The 23,308-nt window shown below is 42.7% G+C and overlaps 1 protein-coding gene and 1 pseudogene across 12 annotated transcripts in view; both read right to left on the bottom strand.

Annotated features, from left to right (window-relative positions):
* Positions 1–3,621, bottom strand: part of ZDHHC17 (zDHHC palmitoyltransferase 17) — an 88,517-nt gene extending 84,896 nt beyond the window's left edge. For 8 of the 12 annotated variants that reach the window (XM_074007452.1, XM_074007453.1, XM_074007456.1 and 5 more), the window contains exon 1: positions 3,397–3,479. Coding sequence is in view for 3 of the 12 variants with exons in the window: in XM_074007451.1 (XP_073863552.1) it covers positions 3,397–3,443 (47 nt within the window). In the remaining 9 variants the exon portion in view is untranslated. Of the gene's footprint in view, positions 1–3,396 lie in introns of all 12 variants that reach the window. The other 4 variants (XR_012420466.1, XR_012420467.1, XM_005571601.5 and 1 more) reach the window with 1 other exon arrangement.
* Positions 3,622–8,831: 5,210 nt separating this feature from the next.
* Positions 8,832–11,008, bottom strand: LOC102144644 (RWD domain-containing protein 1 pseudogene; annotated as a pseudogene).
* Between the last annotated feature and the right edge of the window lie 12,300 nt (positions 11,009–23,308).

Below are 23,308 nucleotides of genomic sequence, written 5' to 3'. Positions count from 1 at the left end.
TGGTCAGGCTGGTCAACTCCCAACCTCAGGTGATCCGCCCGCCTGGGCCTCCCTAAGTCCTGGGATTACAGGTGTGAGCCACCACGCCCGGCCAGTTTTGGCTCTTAACCAGTATTCTATACTGCCTCTCACTGAATACCAAAAATATCCTTAAGTCTCACACAGACTCCAGCACAATGTCTTACCCAAACATGATAAACAGACGTTTAAATGACCAATTAAATGAGTGGATGATTTAATTCATTAAAAACTAAGATGATCTTACCTAAAATACCTCTAAAAAGGCGTTCATCTAATTGTATAATCCTCTAAGAAAGGTTTTAACAGTGGGCAGTTTGCATACTAATAAGAGATTTAAGCAATGCTCATTTCTTTACAAATAATTCATCTGCTTAACAAATAGGTGAAAAACTGTTTTTGTGTCAGAGTGTTAAATCTGAAGATAAAAAGTGAAATGAAATTTGTTCCTGCAAGATCCTATTCCACTAAATTAAAACCCACATAAGTTTTAAATCAGTCACCAAAACCAAAATAAATGTGTAACACTTCCCTGTCTTCTGGTAGAGAAAAAAGAAGTTAACATTAACTGAGCACCGACAATGTGCCAGTTCTTGACCCTCAACATACAGCCTCACCTAATCCCTTACAGCCAAGTAAACTAGGCAGCATCTCCATTTTCTTTTCTTCTTTTTTTTTTGTTTTTTTGTTTTTTTTGTTTTTGAGACAGAACCTTGCTCTGTCACCCAGGATGGAGTACAGCTGCTCGATCATGGCTCACTGCAGCCTCAACCTTCCAGGTTCAAGCGATCCTCCCACCTCAGCCTCCAATTAGCTGGGACTACAGGTGTGTACCACCATGCTCAGCTAATTTTTGTATTTTCTGTAGTGACAGAGTTTTGCCATGTTGCCCAGGATGGTCTTGAACTCCTGGGCTCAAGTGATTCTCCCACCTCGGCTTCCCAAAGTGCTGGGACTACAGGTGTGAGCCTCTATGCCCAGCCAGGATCTCCATTTTCTGATTACAACTGAAGCTTAAAGAAATTAAGCACTTGTCTCAGGTCATTTACCTAGTTACTGAATTTCAGAATTAGAATCCAAGTCTGTCTGACGCAAAGTCTATGTTCTCTCCAAAAAGAGGTTAAAAGTACTATTATTTCATTACTTACCACGACAGAGAATGGGTTTCTTTCCAAAAGAGACTGAAAACACTGCTTATTTTAACAACAAAAATATGTTATCTCAGTTAATCCTCGCTACAGCTTATTAACTATTATCCATTATAATAGTTATCGATTTTTATCCATTATAAATGATGAAACTAGAACTCAGAGATTTATTAATAGCTGGCCCAAGAACACACTGCTAGGAGGCAGCAGAACTACCCCAGGTCTGCACCAGGTGCACACACTAACCACAGAAAATGCAGAAAGACCTCAGCCATGTAGTACACACTTAAGGTCCATACAAAGTATTAAAATAATCAGACCTTGTGCTTCTTGGGTAAAAAGGAACGGTATATATTCTGTATGCCAATTCGCACTGTCAATGAGGAGGTTGACTTTCTAGTAATATCCTATCTATCAAATGGCCACCTGAAGATTGATATCTAAATTTCAAGCCTACACTGGCCTTCTACTACACCAAAATAATCTGGATTTGTTGCCAGTTAAAATTATTCCTGAAGTAGCAAACAACAGTGCTATATTACAAAGCAAAGGTATATTAAGAACAGTATGCTAAAATACATAAGATAGACCAGGCATGGTGGCTCATACCTGTAAGCCCAGCACTTTAAATAGCTAAGGTGAGAGGACCACTTGAGTTCAAGAGTTCAAGACTAGCCTAGACAACACAGGGAGACCTCTTCCTCTACAAATAACAAAAAAATCAGCCGGGCATGGTGGTGCGAGCCTGTGATCACAGCTACTCGGGAGGCTGAGGTGGGAGGATCACTTGACCCCTGGAGGTAGAGGCTACAGTGAGTTGTCATCCTGTCAGTGCACTCCCGGCTGGGGGACAGGGAGAAACCCCGTCTCAAAAACATAAACTGGATAAACACATAAATGTTTGAAATACTTTCACAGGAAGAGATGAATAGAAATCACTTAATTTTTAAGGCAACATCTGAAAACTACTTTGTCTATTTCTTGACGTATGTTAGGGCCTAAGTGAACCAAAAGAAATGTCTACAATGCCAGTTCTGAAAATGTTACCACTTTGGTCAAACAAATGTTTAGTCTTACTGTACAGTTCTGTTTGTCAGAAACCCAGAGTAGCCTTTTCTACTGAGACTGCCACAGGTATATATTCCGAAGGAACTGTCCCATGTGTTTTTGATAAACCAAAGTGACGAATGAGAGGGTGGTTGTGTTAACATGTATGGTTGTCATTATTCACTTTTTAATAAAACTAGTGGTACGGTACAAACCCAAATCCGGAAGAAAACAGAATCACTCTATTGCAAAGTAACCAGGTAGAGACTTCCATGTTTGTTCATCCTACAACACGACTGTCATCCTTCAACCTCATGAAAACTACCCGAGTTCTTCAGGAAACTGTGCCGCTGCCCCGTACCCACATCACTGTGGATCATTAAAAGTCAGAATGCATCAAGAACTGCTTCCAAGCCTTAACTAGCACTAGCTCAGCTACAAACTCGGAGGTAAACAAGCACAGACTGTGACTGACTGTGGAGCGGGGCACTGTTTACTTACATGAGAGGACACTCATGTTGTGATGGGAAACGTGTTGCACTGTTCACCCCTAGCTCCTAGAAAAACGGTACTTTGACAAGCTAATGTGACTGTGGGTCTATTCCCAAAAGTTTTGACCTCTCTTCTTAATCGCTTAAGGACAAATGCTCAAAAAAGGACGCCCGACACAAGGTGCCTGAGGTGCTGCCCATGGCATTATCTGGAAGGACATCACTATGACCATGAAACTGTCCCCTCACAGTGGGCTAAAGGGAAGCAATAGATACCGTCATTCACCCTGGCGAAGGAAAAAGAAATCAAAACCAGACGCGCTTCCACCTGGCCCCAAGAGGCTTGGAGCAAGACTAGGGGCTAAGCTGCGGTTCAAAAACAGCACCAGGCCCCTCCGCCTCTGCCCTCAAACGCAGCGCGGCGACATAGCAGAACCATCAACATCCCCACCTCTGTCCTCCAGGCACAGCCAGGGACTGCGTCCCAGAGCCCGCCCCGGTCGGGCCCGCCCCGCTATCTCCTCCCCCGTTATCCGCTCGCAGCCGCGCTCGGGCCTGGATTCGCCTCCCCACCCTCCCCAACTTCGGCACGTCCCACTACCCCACACACATCGGCCGCCGCCCTCGGCGAGGCCGGGGAAGAAAGGCTGGAGGGCCGCAGAGCAAGGAATGCACTCAGCACCATTCCTCACCTCTGGGTGGAGAAGGGGCACACAGCCCGCTTCGGTATCGTACTCATCCGGGCCGTCCGCCATCTTGGTGTTAAATCCCTCCTCCCGCTGCATGCCGGGAGAGAGCGTTTCACCCTCCCGGGGCTCGGGCGAGGCGGAGGGCGAGCGCGGGGCGAGCGCGAGCCCCGCCGGAGGCGACGCGGGCCTCCTCCTCTTTCTCCTGCCCCCGTGACGCCCCCTCTGTCCCCTCCCCCCTCGGAGGGCGCGGGTTTCTCCGCGCGTGCGCGAAAGCGCGGCCCGGCCCCGGACTGGAGCGCGCTCTGCTGCACTGCGCTGGGGACGGCGGAGGGCTCTGGGCGTGGGCGCCGCGGCTCGGGGGCGGGTCTCGGCCAGAGGCAGACGTGCAGCTCTGGCTGCCCGGGGGAGGCGGCCGGGCGGTTGAGACAGTCGCTTGGGAAACCTAACAGCGGCTCAGGAGCGAGAACAGAGCTCCGGAGCCTCACGCAGCACAAGTCTGGAGCCCCAGGCAGTCGAGGCGGCCCACCCCACGCGCTCCCACTTCCGCTCCGGGACCCCGAGGACCCCTCTTCAGCAACTCGGGCAGAGCCATCAGCTAACTGCAGGGAGGTTTGGGGCCGTCAGGCTTGAGTTGAGACCTGCATCACTCCTGAAGACAAAAGCAGCTCCCCTTTCCTCCACACTTGAAAAGGTCACCCGCAACCTGTGCCTCCGGGGGACGCCCGGAAAAACATGGATACAACTCAGGGCTTCCTCCTAGAGAACCCCCCCTTTTTTTTTTTGAGATGGAGTTTTGCTCTTGTCCCCCAGGCCGGAGTGCAATGGCGCGATCTCAGCTGACTGCAACCTCCGCCTCCCGGGTTCAAGCGATTCTCCTGCCCCAGCCTCCCGAATAGCTGGGATTACAGGCGCCCGCCACCACGCCCGGCTCATTTTTGTATTTTCAGTAGAGACGGTGTTTCACCATGTTGGCCAGGCTAGTCTCGAACTCCTGACCTCAAGCGATCCGCCCGCCTCGGCCTCGCAAAGTGCTGGGATTACAGGCTTGAGCCACCACACCCTGCCGAGAACCCTTTTAAAAATGATCCCAACGTGCTCTCAATCGTCTTGAATTAGTACCACACAAAAAATTTACGAGCTCAAAGCCCACACACCGCCATCTGCAACATTTCGATATAATCCAGGAATTCAGAACTGAAGCCACTTAAACTGAATTCGCTTAAATGCAAAGCAGATAAAATGACTAAAGCCATTTTTTAAAGGATTTTAGGGTGGTATCGGGGAGGTGCTCCCTGTAAATGGGCTGATGGGACAATTTTAGAAAGCATTTGTCTTTCTTTTTAGCTGTTAAAACAGCTCAGCTGTCTAAACAGCTCAGAATTTAGCAGAGATCATGAAAGTTGACCTATTACAGATCCTGGTACTAATCTGTCTCCTGTTAGGCCAGAAACCACCGGGAAAAAGCCTGTACTCCGATAACATCAGGTTAATTTGTAAATCAGGAGGGAGGACACTCCAAAGGAAGCTTGAAATGCCACTGGAAAAGGGAGGAGGAAGCCTCCTTTGTAAGATTAGTTTCCTGCCAAAGGAGTCTGAGGAGGGTCTAAGGAGAGCCGGAATCAGTTCTGCATGGGACGCGGTTTCTGTGGCGGGATGAAGAAAAGCTGGGATTTACGAGGGGTTGGATGCTGTCTTGAGGATACAGCAATTTAGTAATTAGGTACCTTCAGTAATAAAGTAGCGACACTAGTAAGAGAGCACCAGTCACTTAAAGAGGGGTGGATTTGGCGTGTCATAGCTACTGCACGGCTGTGGGAGAAAGAAGTTTCTCAGTTAACTTTGCTGCTGGCTTTTTCTGTATCTGTCCTCCCAGCACAGCTACTTTTTCACTTTTCAGCACGAGCGTATTTTTATTCTGTTCGTCCTGGCCCAAACTAGGAGTCATCTTTTACAGCTAGATAGACTCAGGGTCGGCCTTTGGAGCACCGAATTGTTTTCAGTCATATGTTAACATGGACATAAGTCATTTTCACTCAAAAATTTCAATTTTTTTTTTTTTGAGACCGAGTTTCGCTCATGCCCAGGCTGGAGTGCAATGGCGCGATCTCGGCCCACTGCAACCACTACCTCCCGGGTTCAGCGATTCTCCTGCCTCAGCCTCCCAAGTAGCTGGGATTACAGGCATGCGTCACCATGCCCGGCTCATTTTGTAATTTTAGTAGTTTCTCCACGTTGGTCAGCTGGTCTCGAACTGCCGACCTCAGGTGATCCACCCGCCTTGGGCTCCCAAAGTGTTAGGATTACAGGCGTGAGCCGCCGCACCCAGTCAAAAATCTCAATTTTTTTTTTTTTTTTTTTTTTTTTGAGACAGAGTCTTGCTCTGTCGCCCAGGCTGGAGTGCAGTGGTGCAATCTCAGCTCACTGCAACCTCCGCCTCCTGGGTTGAAGCGATTCTCCTGCCTCAGGCTCCTGAGTAGCTGGGATTATGGGCGTGCCACCATGCCCTGCTAATTTTTCTATTTTTAGTAGAGAGGGGGTTTCACCATGTTGGTCAGGCTGGTCTCGAACTCCTGACCTCGTGATCCACCCACCTCAGCCTCCCAAAGTGCTGGGATTACAGGCGTGAGCCACTGCACTCGGCCAAAAATCTCAATTTTTAATCTTGAGCCGCCTTACCTTTATGTCTTGCATTGACTAGAAATAGAAGATTAGAGTAAATAAAGGACACTGACTGAAAAAGTTAAGCGGCATAAATATTAATAAAGCATTGAATGAAGTGAGAGTGTAAAGAAACTAGGCATGGAGAACTGGAGAAAATGTTTCATGGGTACCCATGTATTAGGAATATTGGTACAGGTATATGATGTGGAGTATTCATAAAAGAAATGTTTAGCCTTCTTTGCAAAAATCAGTAAATCAGAGTTCACTTTAAAATCTAGAGTTCTAGTTCATCTAGCAAACAAGCCGTCTCGACCTTCTTGCTCAGTCTCTACCAGGTCTATGGCCTGCTTTACCCGTTTTCATTACCTGCCTGGCTCTGTGGACGTTTTTACTCCTGAGAATTCTACAGTTCAAACAAAGAGAAAATACTAAAAGCAGCTGAAAAGTTGGAACAACATAACCAGGGTCCATGTCTGTCTTGCTTACTGCTGGAACACTGAAATAGTTATTAAATGAAGAACTGAAGAAAGAAAGCAAGAGCAGAAGCAGGCATGCTTAGGAAAACATGCTGAAGTTGAATCTTGAAGCAAACTTTTTAGATATAATCAGTCCATCTTGATAACTGTAGAGTTCTTATCTATAGCTCAAATTGAGACAATATATTCAGGGGACTATAAAGACAGCTAAGAAAGTACACTGATTGGATAGATTGGCAAAAGAATGGCATGGAATTATGGAGGAATGCAGAATAGTGGCTAAAATAGAATAAAATTCAAAGAGAAAAATAGACCTTGTTAGAGAATAATTGTGAAATGGATTTAGAAGCAAACAGATTGGAAGGCATGGGGCATTGTTGTATAAATATAGTTTCATATATAACTTCACACACTACTGGAGCTAAAGATAGCATTAGAGATTATCCAGATTTAGTCATTTCACAAAAAGGAAAATGATGGGAAATTTAAGAAACCCTCTTAAAGTTACAAAACTAGGTGGTAGCAGACTCATCTGGAAGCCTCCTGAATTGTCCCCATTTACTACTCTTGCCTCTACCACATGTTTCTTCTGTTGTTATTATCCTCGATGAATTATATTACTTTGTCCATTTAATGTTTTTATTGTGGTGAGAACATCTGATGCAAGATCTCTCTTAATTTTTTTTTTTTTTTTTTTTGTGAGATGGAGTCTGGCTCTGTTGCCCAGGCTGGAGTGCAGTGGTGCAATCTCGGCTCACTGCCAGCTCCGCCTCCCAGGTTCACACCATTCTCCTGCCTCAGCCTCCTGAGTAGCTGGGACTACAGGCACCTGCCATCACGCCTGGCTAATTTTTTTTATTTTTAGTAGAGATGAGGTTTCACCGTTAGCCAGGATGGTCTCAATCTCCTGACCTCGTGATCCGCCCGCCTCGGCCTCCCAAAGTGCTGGGATTACAGGCATGAGCCACCGCGCCAGGCCGATCTCTCTTAAATTTTTAAGTGCACAATATGGTATTGTTAACCATAGACACAATGGTGTGCAGCAGATTTCTAGACCTTATTCATCTTATATAACTGAAGCGTCATACTCATTGAACAGCACCTCCCCATATCCTACTCTTGCCCCTGGCAACCTCCATTCTACTGTTTCTATCAGTTTGACTATTTTAGATACCTCACCTTTGGCCTTCAGTGAGTGGCTTATTTCACTTAGCATAATGTCCTCGGGGTTGATCCATGTTGTCACATAAGGCAGAATATCCTTATTTTAAAGGATATTTTAATAATATCCCATTGTGTGTATATACCACACTTTATCCATTCATCCATCAATAGACATTTAGTTTGTTTCCATATCTTGGCTATTGTGATAATGCTGCAATGAACATGAGAATGTTTTATGTCTTTGAGATCCCAATTTCAATTCTTTTGAATATATAAACAGAAGTGAATTGCTGGATCATATGGTAGTTCTATTTTTAATTTTTTGAGGACCCATCATACCATTTTCCATAGCTGCTGAACCATTTTACATTACAGTGTACAAAGGTTCCAGTTTTTCCACATGTTTGCTAACCCTTATGTTTTTTGTTTTAATTTTTTTCATAATAGCCATCCTAGTAGGTGTGAAGTGATATCTCACTGTGGTTTTGATTTGCATTTCCTTGATGATTAGTGATGTTGAGCATCTTTTCGTATACCTGGTCATTTGTATTTCTTCTTTGGAGAAATTTTTACTTAAGTCTTTTGCCCATTTTTAATTGGATTATCTGAGAGTTTTTGCTCTTGAGTTGTAGGAGTTCATTGAATAGTTTGGATATTAATCCCTTGTCATATACATGATTTACAAATATTTTCTCCCATTCTGTAGATTGCCTCCTCACTTTGCTGACTGTTTATTTTGCTGTGCAGAAGCTTTTTAGTTCAATTTAATTCTGCTTGTCTAATTTTGCTTCTATTGCTTGTGCTTTTGCTGTAGTATCCAAGAAATTGTTGCCAAGCCCAATGTCATGCAGTTTTCACCTATGTTTTCTTCTAAGTGTTTTACAGTTTTATAGTTCTATATTTTAAATTTCAGTCATTAATCTATTTCAAGTTGATTTTTTTGTATGGTGCAAGATAAGGGTCCAATGTCATCCTTTTTGCATATGGATATCCACTTTTCCCAGCACCATTTGTTGAATAAAATGTCCTTTCCCCTTTGTATACTCTTAGCATCCTTGTCAAAGACCAGTTGACAGTATGTGTGTGGGTTTAGTTTGAAGATCTTTATTCTGTTCCATTGGCCTGTATGTCTGTTTTTATGCCAGTTCCATACTGTTTTAATTACTATAGGTTTGAGATGTATTTTAAAATCAGGAAATGTGATGCCTCTGTGTTCTTTCTCAAGAGTGTTTTGTCTATTCAGGGTCTTTTATGGTCCCATATGAATTTCAGGATTTTTTTTTTCTATTTCTATAAAAAACACCACTGAATAGGATTGCATTGAATCTATAGATCACTTTCAGTAGGATAGACACTTTTTAAATATTAATTCTTCCAATCCATGAACACAGGATGTCTTTCCATTTGTGTTTTCTTTCATTTCTTTCATCAATGATTTGTAGTTTTCAGCATACATGCCTTTTGCCTCCTTGGTTAAATTTATTCCTGAGTATTTTTTTCTTTTTGATGCTATTATAAATGGGATTGTTTTCTTAATTTTTCTTTTCAAATAGTTCATTGTTAGTGTGTAGAAACAAAACTGATTTTTTTTTTTTGAAATTTTAAGGTCAGTTTGTCAAGTTCAATGATGAAAGCTATCAGAAGAATATTCTCCTGAAAATAATTTTTCTTAGAATAAAAGAAAGGAAAATCAAGACCCTCTGAGCATAGCCACAGATGCTGTGGCAGTTAAGCCTCTCTGCAGATGGGGACGTCCATTAGTCAGCTAAGTCACTCTCTGGGTCAGCAGGATTGTAGTCCGGATCATCCTCATCATCCTCCAGCTCCAAGTCATCCATTTCTTGGAACAAAGACTTATCCACCTCCACATTGTTTCCAGCATCCTCCAAGAACTGGATATCAGATGTGTCAAGATTATGATCTGTTCAAGTAGTTGTTTCCCACTTAATTTATTTTTTCTTGCTCGTTCTTCTTTATGCTTTTCTTTTTAAGTTCCAAGAATTCTTTATCAAACTTGGCCTTCCAATTTAAGAAATTCTCTATTGTAATTGGGATGCCATGGAATAATTGCTTTTCAACCTTTTCTGCTTCTGTTTCTTGTTTTCTTTTCTTCTTCTCTTCTAGTTTTTATCTGATCTACTATATCATTTAATTTTTCTTGCACAGCTGTCACTGGAGTAAAGATCATCACCATACCAAGATTTTCTTCAGCCTGTACTGCTAGTAATCTTAAAATGTCTGAGACATCATTCTCTTCCAGATTTTCCGGAGGGAATATTTCATAAAGGGGAACTTCATCTGGGTATTTTTCACTGTATGTAAACTTGAGGGTAGTCTGGACAGTTTCATCATTTTCTCCAGCCTCAGATGTCACAGTAATGGTGAAACTGGGTGGATTTTCTGATAATACCATGAAGGAGTCAGGGTAGATGGACTCCTGCGCTGCTTCTGGCCGTAGTCTGTCATCGTGGCCCTTGCTGCTGCCAATGGATCGCCCGGACACCTAGGCGGCGCACAGCAGCGGAGACAGCCGGGAGAGCGCGAAACTCCCCGAAATGGAGTTTCGCTCTTGTTGCCCAGGCTGGAGTACAATGGCGCGATCTCGGCTCACTGCAACCTCCGCCTCCCGGGTTCAAGCGATTCTCCTGCCTCAACCTCCCCTAGTAGATGGGGATTACAGGCGCATGTCACCATGCCCAGGTAATTTTGTATTTTTTTGGTGGAGACAGGGTTTCGCCATGTTGGCCAGGCTGGTCTCGAACTCCTGACCTCAGGCGATCTGCCCACCTTGGCCTCCCAAAGTGTTGGGATTACAGGCGTGAGCCGCTGTGCTCGGCTCTGTATTCACTTATTGGTTCTAAAATTTAACAATTATTTATTAAACATTTGTTCTGTGTAAATGTTGGAATCACCACAACATAGAGATACGTTTTAAACTGTCACTCATATTATTTGACTCAACTAAATAAATAATCATAATACTTTGAATTCTAACCAAGTTAATCAATTATAAGATTTTCCTATAAGCCATTTCACAAATTTCTGTGTTTCATTGAATTGTGGACAAAATAAGTACTGACTACTTAGAGCTGGAATGAGGCACAGGGTTTGCTATATTGACAAGTCACACCTGACAGTACTCTACAATCCTATTTGAAGTGAAGTGAGGACAGTTTTTTTGCACTCATATTTTTTAGAGTGATATAGATAAAGCAAGACCAGAGAATTAAAGAGAATATGTATAATTTAGCATATGTGGTAGTCAACTTTCAGGAAGGCCCACAGTGACTCTTGTCTCCTGGTACGCACGCCTTTGCACCCTCCCACCATGAGTAGAGCTGACCTGTGGAACCAATGAGATATTGTGGGAATAGTGTGTGACCTTTGAGTCCAGAGCATAAAAGGCATCACGGTTTCTTTTTTTTTTTTTTTTTTTTTTTTTGAGACGGAGTCTTGCTCTGTCGCCAGGGCTGGAGTGCAGTGGCCGGATCTTGGCTCACTGCAAGCTCCGCCTCCCGGGTTCACGCCATTCTCCTGCCTCAGCCTCCCGAGTAGCTGGGACCACAGGCGCCCGCCACCTCGCCCAGCTAGTTTTTTTTTTTTTGTATTTTTTAGTAGAGACGGGGTTTCACCGTGTTAGCCAGAATGGTCTCGATCTCCTGACCTCGTGATCCGCCCGTCTCGGCCTCCCAAAGTGCTGGGATTACAGGCTTGAGCCACCGCGCCCGGCCTGGCATCACGGTTTCTACCTTGTTCTCTCTTGGATCCGTAGCTGTTGGGGAAGCCAGCTGCCATATCATGAAGACATTCAAGCAGCCCTGTGGAGAGGTCTGCCTGACAACAAACTGAGACCTCCTGCCAAGAACCAACACTACTTGTCAGGTATGAAAGTGAGCTGCCTTAAAAGCGGATCCTCCAGCTCCAGTCAAGCCTTTAGATGGCTGCAACTGCACCTGACCTCTCAACCACGAGCTTATGAGAGACTCTGAGCGAGGACCACCCGCTTAAACGGCACCTGGTCTCCTGACACACTAAAACTATGTGAAAATAAGTATTTTTCTAAGACGTAAATTTTGAAATAATTTGTTATATAACAATATAGTATAGTGTGTAAAACCTGAAACCTCCAAAATCATTTACAGAGTTATATGTGTACAAGAATCCAGCAAGATCAAAATGTTTAACCTGACTTAGCAGAACTGATTTATTTCTAAACTTTGCTTCCTTAAAAGTAACGTGTGACCTATTTTGTTGATATTTTTGTTGGAGGAGGAGGAGGAGGTGTGTGAAAATTTCTTCTGTCCAGGAAATTTGAAGACAGCGGTTCCCATTTGTGAAGAGAATCAGTGCTAATAACTTGGGGTCAGCCTTCAAGAGCCATCAATATCCTTATGAAACAGAAGATAATGGGATTTTGTGTTAAGAAATAATGAGTATTTGAAGCAACAATGTATATATTTTAAAGTAGGAAGAGAGCAAGAGTATGGATTGCTGGATGTGAGCTTGTCTGAGAATGCATCCTGCTTCCAGGAAATGGCAAATGCACTCAGAGAAGAAAAGAAGATTCCCCCGCAAGAGCGAGATTCCTCAGGAGCCTCATGAATCAGAGACCTCTCAACACCAAGAGCCTTGCCTCATTCTGTATTTGAGAGCAAATTTCTCTTTTGCAGCAGCACTCCATCATTTTACTACTCCTTAGGAGCTTAAGGTGTGGTCGTGGCAGCAGTGCCACTAGGTTTTACTCTTTGCCATTTGACTCGCACCGTCTGCAATTTTCCAGGGCACCTGTAAGCCCAAAGGAACCTCCTGAGCACCCATACGTGGGGAGGTAAGTGGAGAAAATCAGAAAGGCTTGACTGAACAAGCTTAAGACCCTCTCCTCCTCCCAACTGAGACAGCAATCAGTGAAAGCCCTTCTTATATGTGTATGCACTTTTTTTCAAGGGAGAAAGTCTGCAGCTTTCATTAGAGTTTCAAAGGCATGTATGATCCAAAAAAGGTTACTCAAATCTAAGAACATTTAAAATGTTAAATCCACTTTTTTTTGAGACACTCTTGCTCTGTTGCCCAGGCTGGAGTGAAGTGGTACGATATTGGCCCACTGTAACCTCTACCTCCGGGGTTCCGACTGTTCTCGTGCCTCAGCCTCCCAAGTAGCTGGGATTACACGTGTGTGCAGCCATGTCTGGCTAAGTTTTTTTGTATTTTTGTAGAGATGAGTTTTTGCCACGTTGTCCAAGCTGGTCTCGAACTCCTGGCTAGTCATGTGCTTCATGTACATTATTTTATTTAATCCTCGTAGGAAGCCTAAGAGGTAGGTGAGTTAACCCTTTACAGTGAGTTAACATAATGACTACATGGGATCTCTAATATATGGGGAGTCTGTAGACATCTACACATTAGGTGGTTTGCAAACAACTAATGATGCATCAACAATTCCTGAAATCAAATATGTAGACAACAACTAATAGGCCATGAATTTGATATATGCTAGTATGTGTCATGACTGGACAGAAAGACATACTTTTGTTGCTTTGAGATTAACCCTCGGATCCAATGTCAAATACACTATTTGCTAGCTTTTTTATGACAATTCAACAATGTCAGGAAACTATTTTTATAATTGGCTATAATTAATGCATAGCTGTAAGAGGAAGTAAATGAATTTTTATTAAAAATAGACCTTTTAGATTGCTACCATCAGGCAATTAAAGCAGTTGAGAGAAGCTTTATGCTATAGCCTTGTGTATAAATTAGGGGAAAATGTGAAAAAGTCAAAACATGCTCTCAGTGACCTCCCACATCCTTTCCACACCTCTCCCTATTATCTGCTTGCCTCTTCTATGCTGACATATACTTAAGGTCGTTTATGTTTTTCTGAATGACCCCTGGACTACAGGACTAATGTCCACACATCACTCACCCAAACCTACATTGGGAACAAACTGGGCTTTCGTTGCATTTTGTCTTTAAAAGAAAAAAGGCCACTGATTTGGCTGTTATGAACAAGAAGGAACTGGTCCCACCTACTAGTGTTTACTCTCCTCCAACCCCTGATTCTAGTCCAGGACACTTTCATGGTTCAGATACACTTACCTTAGGAATGAAAAGGGCGACAGTTACGGTGTTGAGTGCCTTGACTCGGCGATGCTGGACCCCTGCCAAGACTCCTGTTGAGGAAGATATTAAGAGAAAATTTTGGCCAGGCACGGTGGTTCATGCCTGTAATCCCAGCACTTTGGGAGGCCGAGGTGGGTGGATCACAAGGTCAGGAGTTTGAGATCAGCCTGGCCAATATGGTCAAACCCCATCTCTACTAAGAATACAAAAATTAGCTGGGCGTGCTGGCACACACCTGTAGTTCCATCTACTCTTGAAGCTGAGGCAGAAGAATTGCTTGAACCCAGGAGGCAGAGGTTGCAGTGAGCTGAGATGGCACCACTGTACTTCAGCCTGGGCAACAGAGGGAGACTCCATCGCAAAATAAATAAATACAAGTAAACTGTTTTTTATCAGGACTTCATTAGTACAGTATAGATGTACGGTAACTATTGTAGGCCTAGACTTTTATCAAACCACTTTCAGAATCTTCCCCAATCCAGCTGTCCCTGACCCTTTCCCCAGGTTCCTGGTCCATCATTGTAGAGATGTATCCTGACTGTTTTATGTCCTAAGGTTATTTCATCAGGAACCAGGGGCTCCACTCATTGGCTTATTTACACCTTGGAATCAAACTTAGAGTTGGAATTCTAACTGTAGTTGGCTCAGCTGATTTATCTTATGTAGGAGACAGTTTAGTAAGTCAAAATATTTTTCTATCCAGACTTCTCAGGCCAGATGCACTACCTCCATGCGCTGTCATCTTAATTCTATGACCTGAGGAAAGTTACATAAGTTATCTGTGCTTACATAGTTGCCATGCTATTTATTTTCATCTTGCTCAGGCTTAAATAGCTCTGATAGCCATTTCATTGGTTGTGATACTGTGTGGGGGACTTTTTAACTTTCTTCCCTCCATATCTGAGCCCATTTTGGTTTTCATTCTTAGTTTCTGTTTGAGGACAAAGTATTTCATCTTCTCTTTACTTTCATGTACCTCAAGAAAAAAGGTGCAGAAGAAATAAGCTTGACTGAGACAAGCAAGACAGGCTGCCTTAGAAAACCTGGATCCTGCTCTCTTTGCTGAGTTGTTATTCACTCCATCTAGGTGAGAATTACATCTTATTCGCATAGGGGAATATCTGCAGACATCAGTTTCCACATGTTAATGAGTATCCCCAGAGCCTTCACTTGCATGAGAGTCAGTCCCATAGTTCACTTTCCCCATCTCATCTGCCTTTCTCTCAGCCACTTGTAGCAATGTAAAGTGAGAAAACGGAACATGTATGAAGACCCATTGAGTTTGCTTGTCTACAAATTTGGGGATATTCATGTGAATCTCAGAATTTGGTATATTTATCAGTATAGCTTGAAGTGGGTAAATGGATGAGAGGGCAGAGTCAGGATGTAACCCATTCATTCTCATCTGCTCTGTTTCATAGTATGTCTTTGTGTGCCTGTTTTTTATGTTTCACTTTATAACTCAAGGGTATGCCCCCTTCATTTGTTGGTTTTTGAATTGGTAAATTTTCTTGATTTTTTAACAGATATTAATGTAGAAAATGTCTGTGATGTAGTTAGCCCCTTGGACATCTCAGAAATCCCCCAAACATGTGAGTTTTCCTCCACAACTGCTTAGCTTTTGATATGCTGCTAGAATCAGGTGCTCTAGAGAATATTTCCAAGTCACTGAACCTGAGAGTCCCCTTAATTCATCTGCCCCTCATTGTTGAGGTGTATTCTTTCTATAATTGGTTACTTCATTCATTGCATGATTTTTCCTCATTTTAGCCTCAAAATTAATCTCGAATTCAACTTTTGTTAGTTTTTTTGAGTACGATGGCGTGATCTCGGCTCACTGCAACCTCTACCTCCCAGGTTCAAGCCATTCTCCTGCCTCAGCCTCCCTAGTAGCTGGGATTACAGACACCTGCAACCACGTCCAGCTATTTTTTGTATTTTTAGTAGAGAGGGGATTTCACCACATTGGCCAGGCTGGTCTTGAACTCCTGACCTCAGGTGATCCACTGCCTCAGCCTCCCAAAGTGCTGAGATTATAGGCGTGAGCGACTGCACCTGGCCCAAAGTCTCTTTCATCTATATAATTCTAATAAAAGTAATAATATCATCCTAGATAGATAATAATTTCCTTTTAAACTGTCATAATGAAAGACCACAGTCTCTGCAAGTAACCTTTGCTTTGTTCTGTGACAGTTTTTATGATCGGAAATTTCTTCCTGATTTTTATCCTGAATCCCTCCTACTATAGGTCTTCTTCTGTTTTTCTCAATTCTCTTAACAGACTATTTATCTTCCTTACCTAAATCATTCCCAGACAGGTGAAGTCTTACTGGTGAAACCTTAGAAAGCACTTCCATCAGTAAAAACCCTTTTTCCGACTTCTAAATAATTAATGCACATGGTAAATGAGACGAGGCACGGTACAAACACCCAAAGGCAGTCCATTAAAAATTCTGTGTCTCAGGGAGATAAGAGGAACTAAACTGTTGTAGTTGCAATATCTGGTATTCCTTAGTTTTCTACTCTAAGTTTTAACCTTCTAAGCTTCACTCAGAGAGAAGATGGCATGGCTAAAGATATTTCACTAATAAAAGTGAAATCATCTATCTGAATTTAGGGCCTTTTTCCATTATAGGCCATCAGCAATGAGTTGCCATATTGTCATATTCCCACAGAATCCTATTCAAAATACCTGCCTATCTAGAAAGTCAACATTTTTTTCATTTCTTTGATTTTTTAAATCAGTTTTTTAATTCCAGAAGTAATAACTGCACATACATTAACATTTTAAAAAAATAAGACAGATAATTAAAATAAAACTATTTTCCTCCCTACTCATTCCAACACTTCCAAAAATTTATCATGATTAATCATAGTTTTTCCAAAATCTTAAGATATATGCATATATATCCATAAAACATCATATGTTAACTGTGTGAACTGTTCCACACCTTGCTTTTTTCACTTAAGAATTTGTCTTAGATAGACTTTTCTTTTTTTTTTATTTTTTTGGTGACAGAGTCTTGCTCTGTCGCTCAGGCTGGAGTGCAGTAACATAATCATGGCTTACTGCAGCCTTGACGTCCTGAGTAGCTGGGACTACAGGTGTGTGCCACCATGCCCAGCTAATTTGTGTATTTTTAGTAGAGACAGGGTTTCGCCATGTTGGCCAGGCTGGTCTCAAACTCCTGGACTCAAGTGATCCTTTCACCTCCACCTCCCAAAGTGCTGGGATTACAGACATGAGCCACCACGCCCATCCATTTTAGGCATCTTTCCATGGCAGCACTTATACTTCTATTTTATTCTATTTAATGGCTTACCTAGTATGCTCCTGGGTCCTTTTATCTCAGTCAGAATATTTTGGGCTTTAAGTAACAGTTAAATAAAGTGGCCTGCATGATAAAGGCCTTTATTATTTCTCACAAAAAGAAGTTTAGAGTCAGGTTTAATTTAACAGTTTCATAATATCATAAAGATCCAAGTATGCTGTAGGCTAATTCAACAGCTCAGTAATGTCATGGAGATTCCAGATTCCTTCCTCTGTTCTGCTATTCTCAGCTAAAGGTGAGAAACCGCATGTCCTCAGGATAGCTGCAGCCGCTCTGGGCATTATGCATCACACAGCCGTATCCACAGGCAATAAAAGGACTGTTCCTTCCCATGGGCCTCTTTTTTGAACTAAGGAACATCTGCAGATCACATTTGTCAGGACTTAATTACATGTCCATGCTAAAACCAATCTTTGGTCAAAGGAAATGAAACCACCCTGATTACCTTACATGAAGGGTTGGCAAACAATGGCTTACAGGTAAAATCTGATTCATTGCCTGTTTTTGTATGGCCTGTGAGCTATGAGTTTTACATTCTTAAAGGGTTGGTAAAAAATAAAAAGAAGAGTACTTTGTGATGTAAGAAAATTACATGAAATTCAAAGTTCGATATCTGTGAAGAAAGTTTAGGTATTCTTAAAGAATGCTTTTACACTACAACAGCAGAATTCAGTAGTTGGAACAGAGGCCATATGGCTCACAAAGCCTAAGATATTTACTATCTGGTCCTTTACCGGAAAAGTTTGCCAACCTCTGGCTTAGATGATCACCTGAGGCCAAGGAGCCTCTCCCTTGAACACAAGACTCCCTTAAACACAAGACTATGTAGTCAGTAAGCACAAACAAAACTGGGGCTTTCCCTAGCAAGGCTGGAGAGGGGGAGAAGAAATGGATTTTGATAGGTAGTCAACAATGTCTGTTTCATGTTACCACACATTTTCTCAAGAAATTTCAATCAGCTCTCTGAGAGCAGCTTCATCTTTAAATGAATGTTCATAGGTAACAGCAACTCATGCATCAGTGTTGGAAAGTGAGCTCATTTTCACATTGCTTCAGGTTAGGCAGAAGGTTTGGTCAAGGGATTAACTTAATTGCTTCCTTGTTGTTTACAAAAAGAAGGCCCAGTTGGCATGCCACATAAAATCTTCTGTATCTCACTCTTGTTTACATTTCCAACATCCCCTGCCACCACAAGTACATGAATCTATTGCTCCTTCCATTGTGAAACACTTGAAATTCCCTGAATTTATGAAGACTTTTCCTGCTACATTGCCTTTGTCCATGCTATTATTTCTACTTGGAACACCCTTTCTTCTTGTCCACCTGGACAATTTCTTAGGTGAAACTTTAAGACCTAACTCAAGTGTTACTTTCTTTGAAAAACCTTATAGGAGCACATTTGGGGCTCTATCTTACTTTGTTGCCTTGGCTTGGGTTGCCTAAAAAAACCTAAACAAGGGTGCTCTCTCTTTCATTTATTTTGAGAGGTAACGCCAGAGAACAAGAGTTGGGAGTGGGAGACCAGGAGTAAACCACAACAAGAAAACCAATACAGAGGTGCATTATTTAGCTGGTTACGTTTTTAGGCAGTGGGGACTTGGGCCTGCTGGAGAACTTCTGAGGAGCTAGAATTCAGAATTGTTTGCTGAGACACAGAAGAAGGGATAATCTTATCCCCTACTGATATGCACTTGCACCAGGAAGTGTTTGCTCCCTCATACTCCTGTGTTTGCACAGCAGAGAAGCCTCAGGGTAGAAAGCAAAAGATACCTAGTGCAGCTATCAGATGTCATCCTGGCTCAACTGGTAGCTGTGGGTATGAAGTGGGCAAAATATGTCTGATATACCCCATATGGTGTATTTCTCAGATCTGCTAGGAATCTTCATCATATGTAGTCTAGTACAGAGCCTTCAAGGTGGTAACTGACAGCAATACCTATGGAAGATATTATACAAAAGTGTTGGAGGAACAAGCAACAGTTCCTGATGTTGTAATTGTTTTCATAATTGATATTCATCCTCTCTCTCTTCCACCACAACTTGACCTAGGTTGTTTGCCTAGTGGATTGTCCAGCTCTTTATCCTGGAGGGGCTGGTACCTTTAGTTGATTTGGCATTATTGGATAAGGGCTGTTGCATTTTCTCATTTATGATACCATTGGGTATGAAAACACCTTGCTACCCACTGACTAGCCATGTCCATTGGCACGATGCCATCGGTATAGCACAATATTCTGCAGAATGCCAAACTGATCAGTGACCTATGGACAATGTATATTGTGATGCAGAGCAAGAAAGTTAACATAGTCCTGAAGCAAGCAGTGAGTGTGTGCTGCTCTTCTTCCCGCATAAAAGGTAACTTCTTTTTTTTTTTTTTGAGACGGCGTCTCACTCTGTTGTCCAGGCTGGAGTGCAGTGGCGCAATCTCAGCTCACTGTAAGCTCCGCCTCCCGGGTTCACGCCATTCTGCTACCTCAGCTTCCCTAGGAGCTGGAACTACAGACGCCCGCCACCACGCCCGGCTAATTTTTTGTATTTGTAGTAGAGACGAGGTTTCACAGTGTTGGCCAGGATGGTCTCAATCTCCTGATCTTGTGATCTGCCTGCCTCAGCCTCCCAAAGTGCTGGTGTGAGCCACCACGCCCAGCCAAAAGGTAACTTATTTTGCTCCTTTTTATTCATAGGGATTGAGAGAAACCTATTCACTAGAGCAATAACCACATATCAGGCACCAAATACTGTTGTCACGTTCTAGTAAATATACAACCCCCCACATAGCACCTATGATTGGGGCTGTTTTTAGATAAAGCTTACAATAGTCCACCATTATTTCCTATGAAGAATCTGGTTTTTGCACTAGCCAAACAGCCTAAATAGGCAAATTGAACCAACATGTCCACATCTATTGAGTCTTTGAAGGTGACACTAATCTTTGTATTTCCTCTCAGGAAGTTGTATTCCTTCTAATTCACTGTCTTAGCCAGTGAGAGTGTGCAGTTTCAGGGACTTACCCTGGTTGTTCCTATCATAATAACTCTCACTACACATCAGGAAACCAAGGTGAGGGTTCTTCCAGTTGTTAATATAGCCATTCCAATTGTTCCCTTGGGAAACTAGGGATATAAGCAGAGGGTGTGTCTGTGACTCTGTTAGACCATAGTGAAATGAACCTGGACCATCTGTTCTTTGTGCCCACTCGACTTAGAAGCATGTTTCTAGCTTCCTGGTATTAACATTAGCTCAGAACTTATTATGCAACCAGCATCGAAATGTCTGAATGGTTCCCTTTATTTTTCTTTTCTTTACCATTTTTTTTTCCTTTTTTTTTTTTTTTCTTTGTTTGAGACAGGGTCTCACTGTCTCCCAGGCTGGAGTGCAGCGGCACAATCACAGCTTACCCACCACAACCTCTACCTACCCAGGTCAATCAGTCCTCCCCTCTAGCCTCCCAAGTAGCTGGGACCACAGGCATGCACCACCAGACTCAACTAATTTTTGTATTTTTTGTAAAGATGTGTTTTTGCTATATTGTCCAGGCTGGTCTCGAATCACTGGGTTTAAGCAATCCTCCTGCCTCAGTCTATTAAAGTGCTGGGATTATAAGTGTGAGTCACCATGCCCAGCCCCCCCTTTTTTTTTCAATGTACAGTGATATGGTTTGGCTCTGTGTCGCCACCCAAATCTCATCTTGAATTGTAATCCAGATTGTAATCACCAGGTGTCAAAGGAGGGATCATGTCGGAGGTGATTGGCTCACGAGGGTGGTTTTCCCTGTGATGTTCTCATAATAGTGAGTGAATTCTCATGAGATCAGATGGTTTTATAAATGGTAGATTTTCCTGCGTTCTCTGTCTCCCTCCTGCTGCCTTGTGAAGAAGGTGTCTGCTTCCCCTTCACCTTCCACCATGATTGTAGGTTTCCTGAGGCCTCCCCAGCCGTGAGGAAGTGCAAGTCAATTAAACCTCTTTCATTTATAAATTACCCAGTCTCAGGCATTTCTTTATAGCAGTGTGACAACAGACTAATACATATAGTTTCTCCATAAATGGGTTGTCTTAGTCTGTGTTGCTGTAAAGTAATACCTGAGGGCTGGGTAATTTATGAAGAAAAGAGATTTATTTGGCTCACAGTTCTACAGACTGTACAAGAAACATGGTACCAGCATCTGCATATGGTGAGGGCCTGAGGTTGCTTCAACTCGTGGTGGGAAGGGAAGGGAAGCCTGTATGTTCAGAGATCACATGGAGAGAGAGAAAGCAAGGAAGAGGGAAGATGTGCCAGGCTCTTTTTAAAACCCAGCTCTGGCAGGAATTAATGGAGTGGTAACTCACTCATCCCTGAGGGACGACATCAATGTATTCATGAGGGATCCACCCCCATGACCCAAACACCTTCCAAATAGGCCCTATCTCCAACATTGGTGATCAAATTTCAACAAGAGGTTTGGAGGGGACAAACATGCAAACCATAGCGTGGATGTGTGTCCTTTTGTGGAATGAATGGGGAAGTATATAGTGAATATACTTTGTGCTATTATTGCAGGGCCTTTACTCAGCTTTCCTTTCAGGTGATGAGCTCTGGTTCTGAGAAGTCCCTTCGTCTGTAAACTGGCTGAGGGGCTGCAATTTTCCAATGAGACAGTTGACATCAGCCTTCTGCTCACCAGCTGTCGGTGTTTTCTTTTTATGTATACAGGTCAAGTGATACTCTAGTTGATGCTCATTTAACTTGCCCCAAGAAATGCTATGGTCTTATTAGTCACTATCACAGAGCCCTGTGGGTGAAGGCATTCTGGTTGCCACTCTGGCCTTGCAGCCCATTATTATAATTATATACTGTTTCCTTCTGTCAGTCAAGCACTACCATCTGGCCTTTGCTATTTTGGATTCTTATCAACCCAGTTGATATTAGGGAGTCCAGTTCCATAATATCATCTCTGATTGTCAACTACAGTGGATGGCCACCACGGAACTTCCCATGGATGCCAATGGCACCCTCATCAGTGTGTTTCTTACTTCCCTGGAGATGGGTATGTCCTCTGAACACTTAGAAGGAATATTTGGTCACATGATGGGTTCTCAGGTCATATATTACAAATTTACTCTAACATTCTAACATCCTGGATCCTTCTGACACCTTTCTCTAGGCAGTCAAGGTACTTCTAGAATCTCTCCCTCATTTGCTATAGGCCCTCATCCTGTCCAGGCTCCATGGAACCATCCCAGAAGTATATTAGGTCCAGCTCCATGTGTCCTTGCCATATCATGAAACTCCAAGTGTTTTTCAGAGTCAATATGTTCTCTCCTGTCCACCTTTATATTCTCCCCTCCTTGGCCTAACACTTTCAAGACCTACTCCCATGCCTGTATCCCCTTTTCCTTCAGGTAAATATTAGCCAGGTTTACCATTCCTTGTTTAGGTATATGCTATTCCTCATCTGAAGTATTTGCAGGGTCTCCACACAAGAGGAGGCTGTTCTGTTCCAGCAAAGCAGAAGGAGCTACTTGTTCCAACACAGAGTTCAGAAGAATCTGAGAGTGGAAATTTCTCAGGATTTTCCACCTAAATCCTACCACTACAGGTCTCAGGATTCCATTCTTTCCCTACCAGGGCCTTGCTGGCATAGAAGACTTGTCAAGGGAGTGCATTTCCTTTGCAGCTATGTTACCTTAAAGGTCAATCCTGGGTCTCATAATCAGCACAGTTTGCTCTAGGGATACAGAAGACAAGCATCTCTTTAAATACTACCTTAGAGACTTTCCATATTTCATGGCCTGCCTTGGAAGTTGGTAACTTGAACCTGTCACTTACAAAAAAGCTTAGGGGGTGGGGGGCGATCTTAATGAGCCCTTAACAAAAGTGAGCCAGTCCACATGTCTTATGATTACCATTGCATTCAAACCGTTCAAAGACCATCCCTATTCCATGTTGTAAAAATTGAATACAACATCTAATCCAGACTTTGTTTTGTTATAATAGACATTATTTCAGGACCACTGGCAAAAGGATGTGTATATAATCTATAGATTAGACAATACTTTTGCATTAATGTTAATTACTAATTTTGATCATTATTCAATGGTTATGTAAAAGAAGATGTCTTTGTTTTTAGGAAATATAAGACGAGGTGTTTAAAAATGATGGAGCATCGTGTCTGAAATG

Source organism: Macaca fascicularis, chromosome 11 (assembly GCF_037993035.2).
Source record: "Macaca fascicularis isolate 582-1 chromosome 11, T2T-MFA8v1.1".
In the NCBI taxonomy this organism is placed as follows: domain Eukaryota; kingdom Metazoa; phylum Chordata; class Mammalia; order Primates; family Cercopithecidae; genus Macaca; species Macaca fascicularis.
Note: the sequence above shows the minus strand (reverse complement) of the source record. Positions and strands in the feature narration are given on the sequence as shown.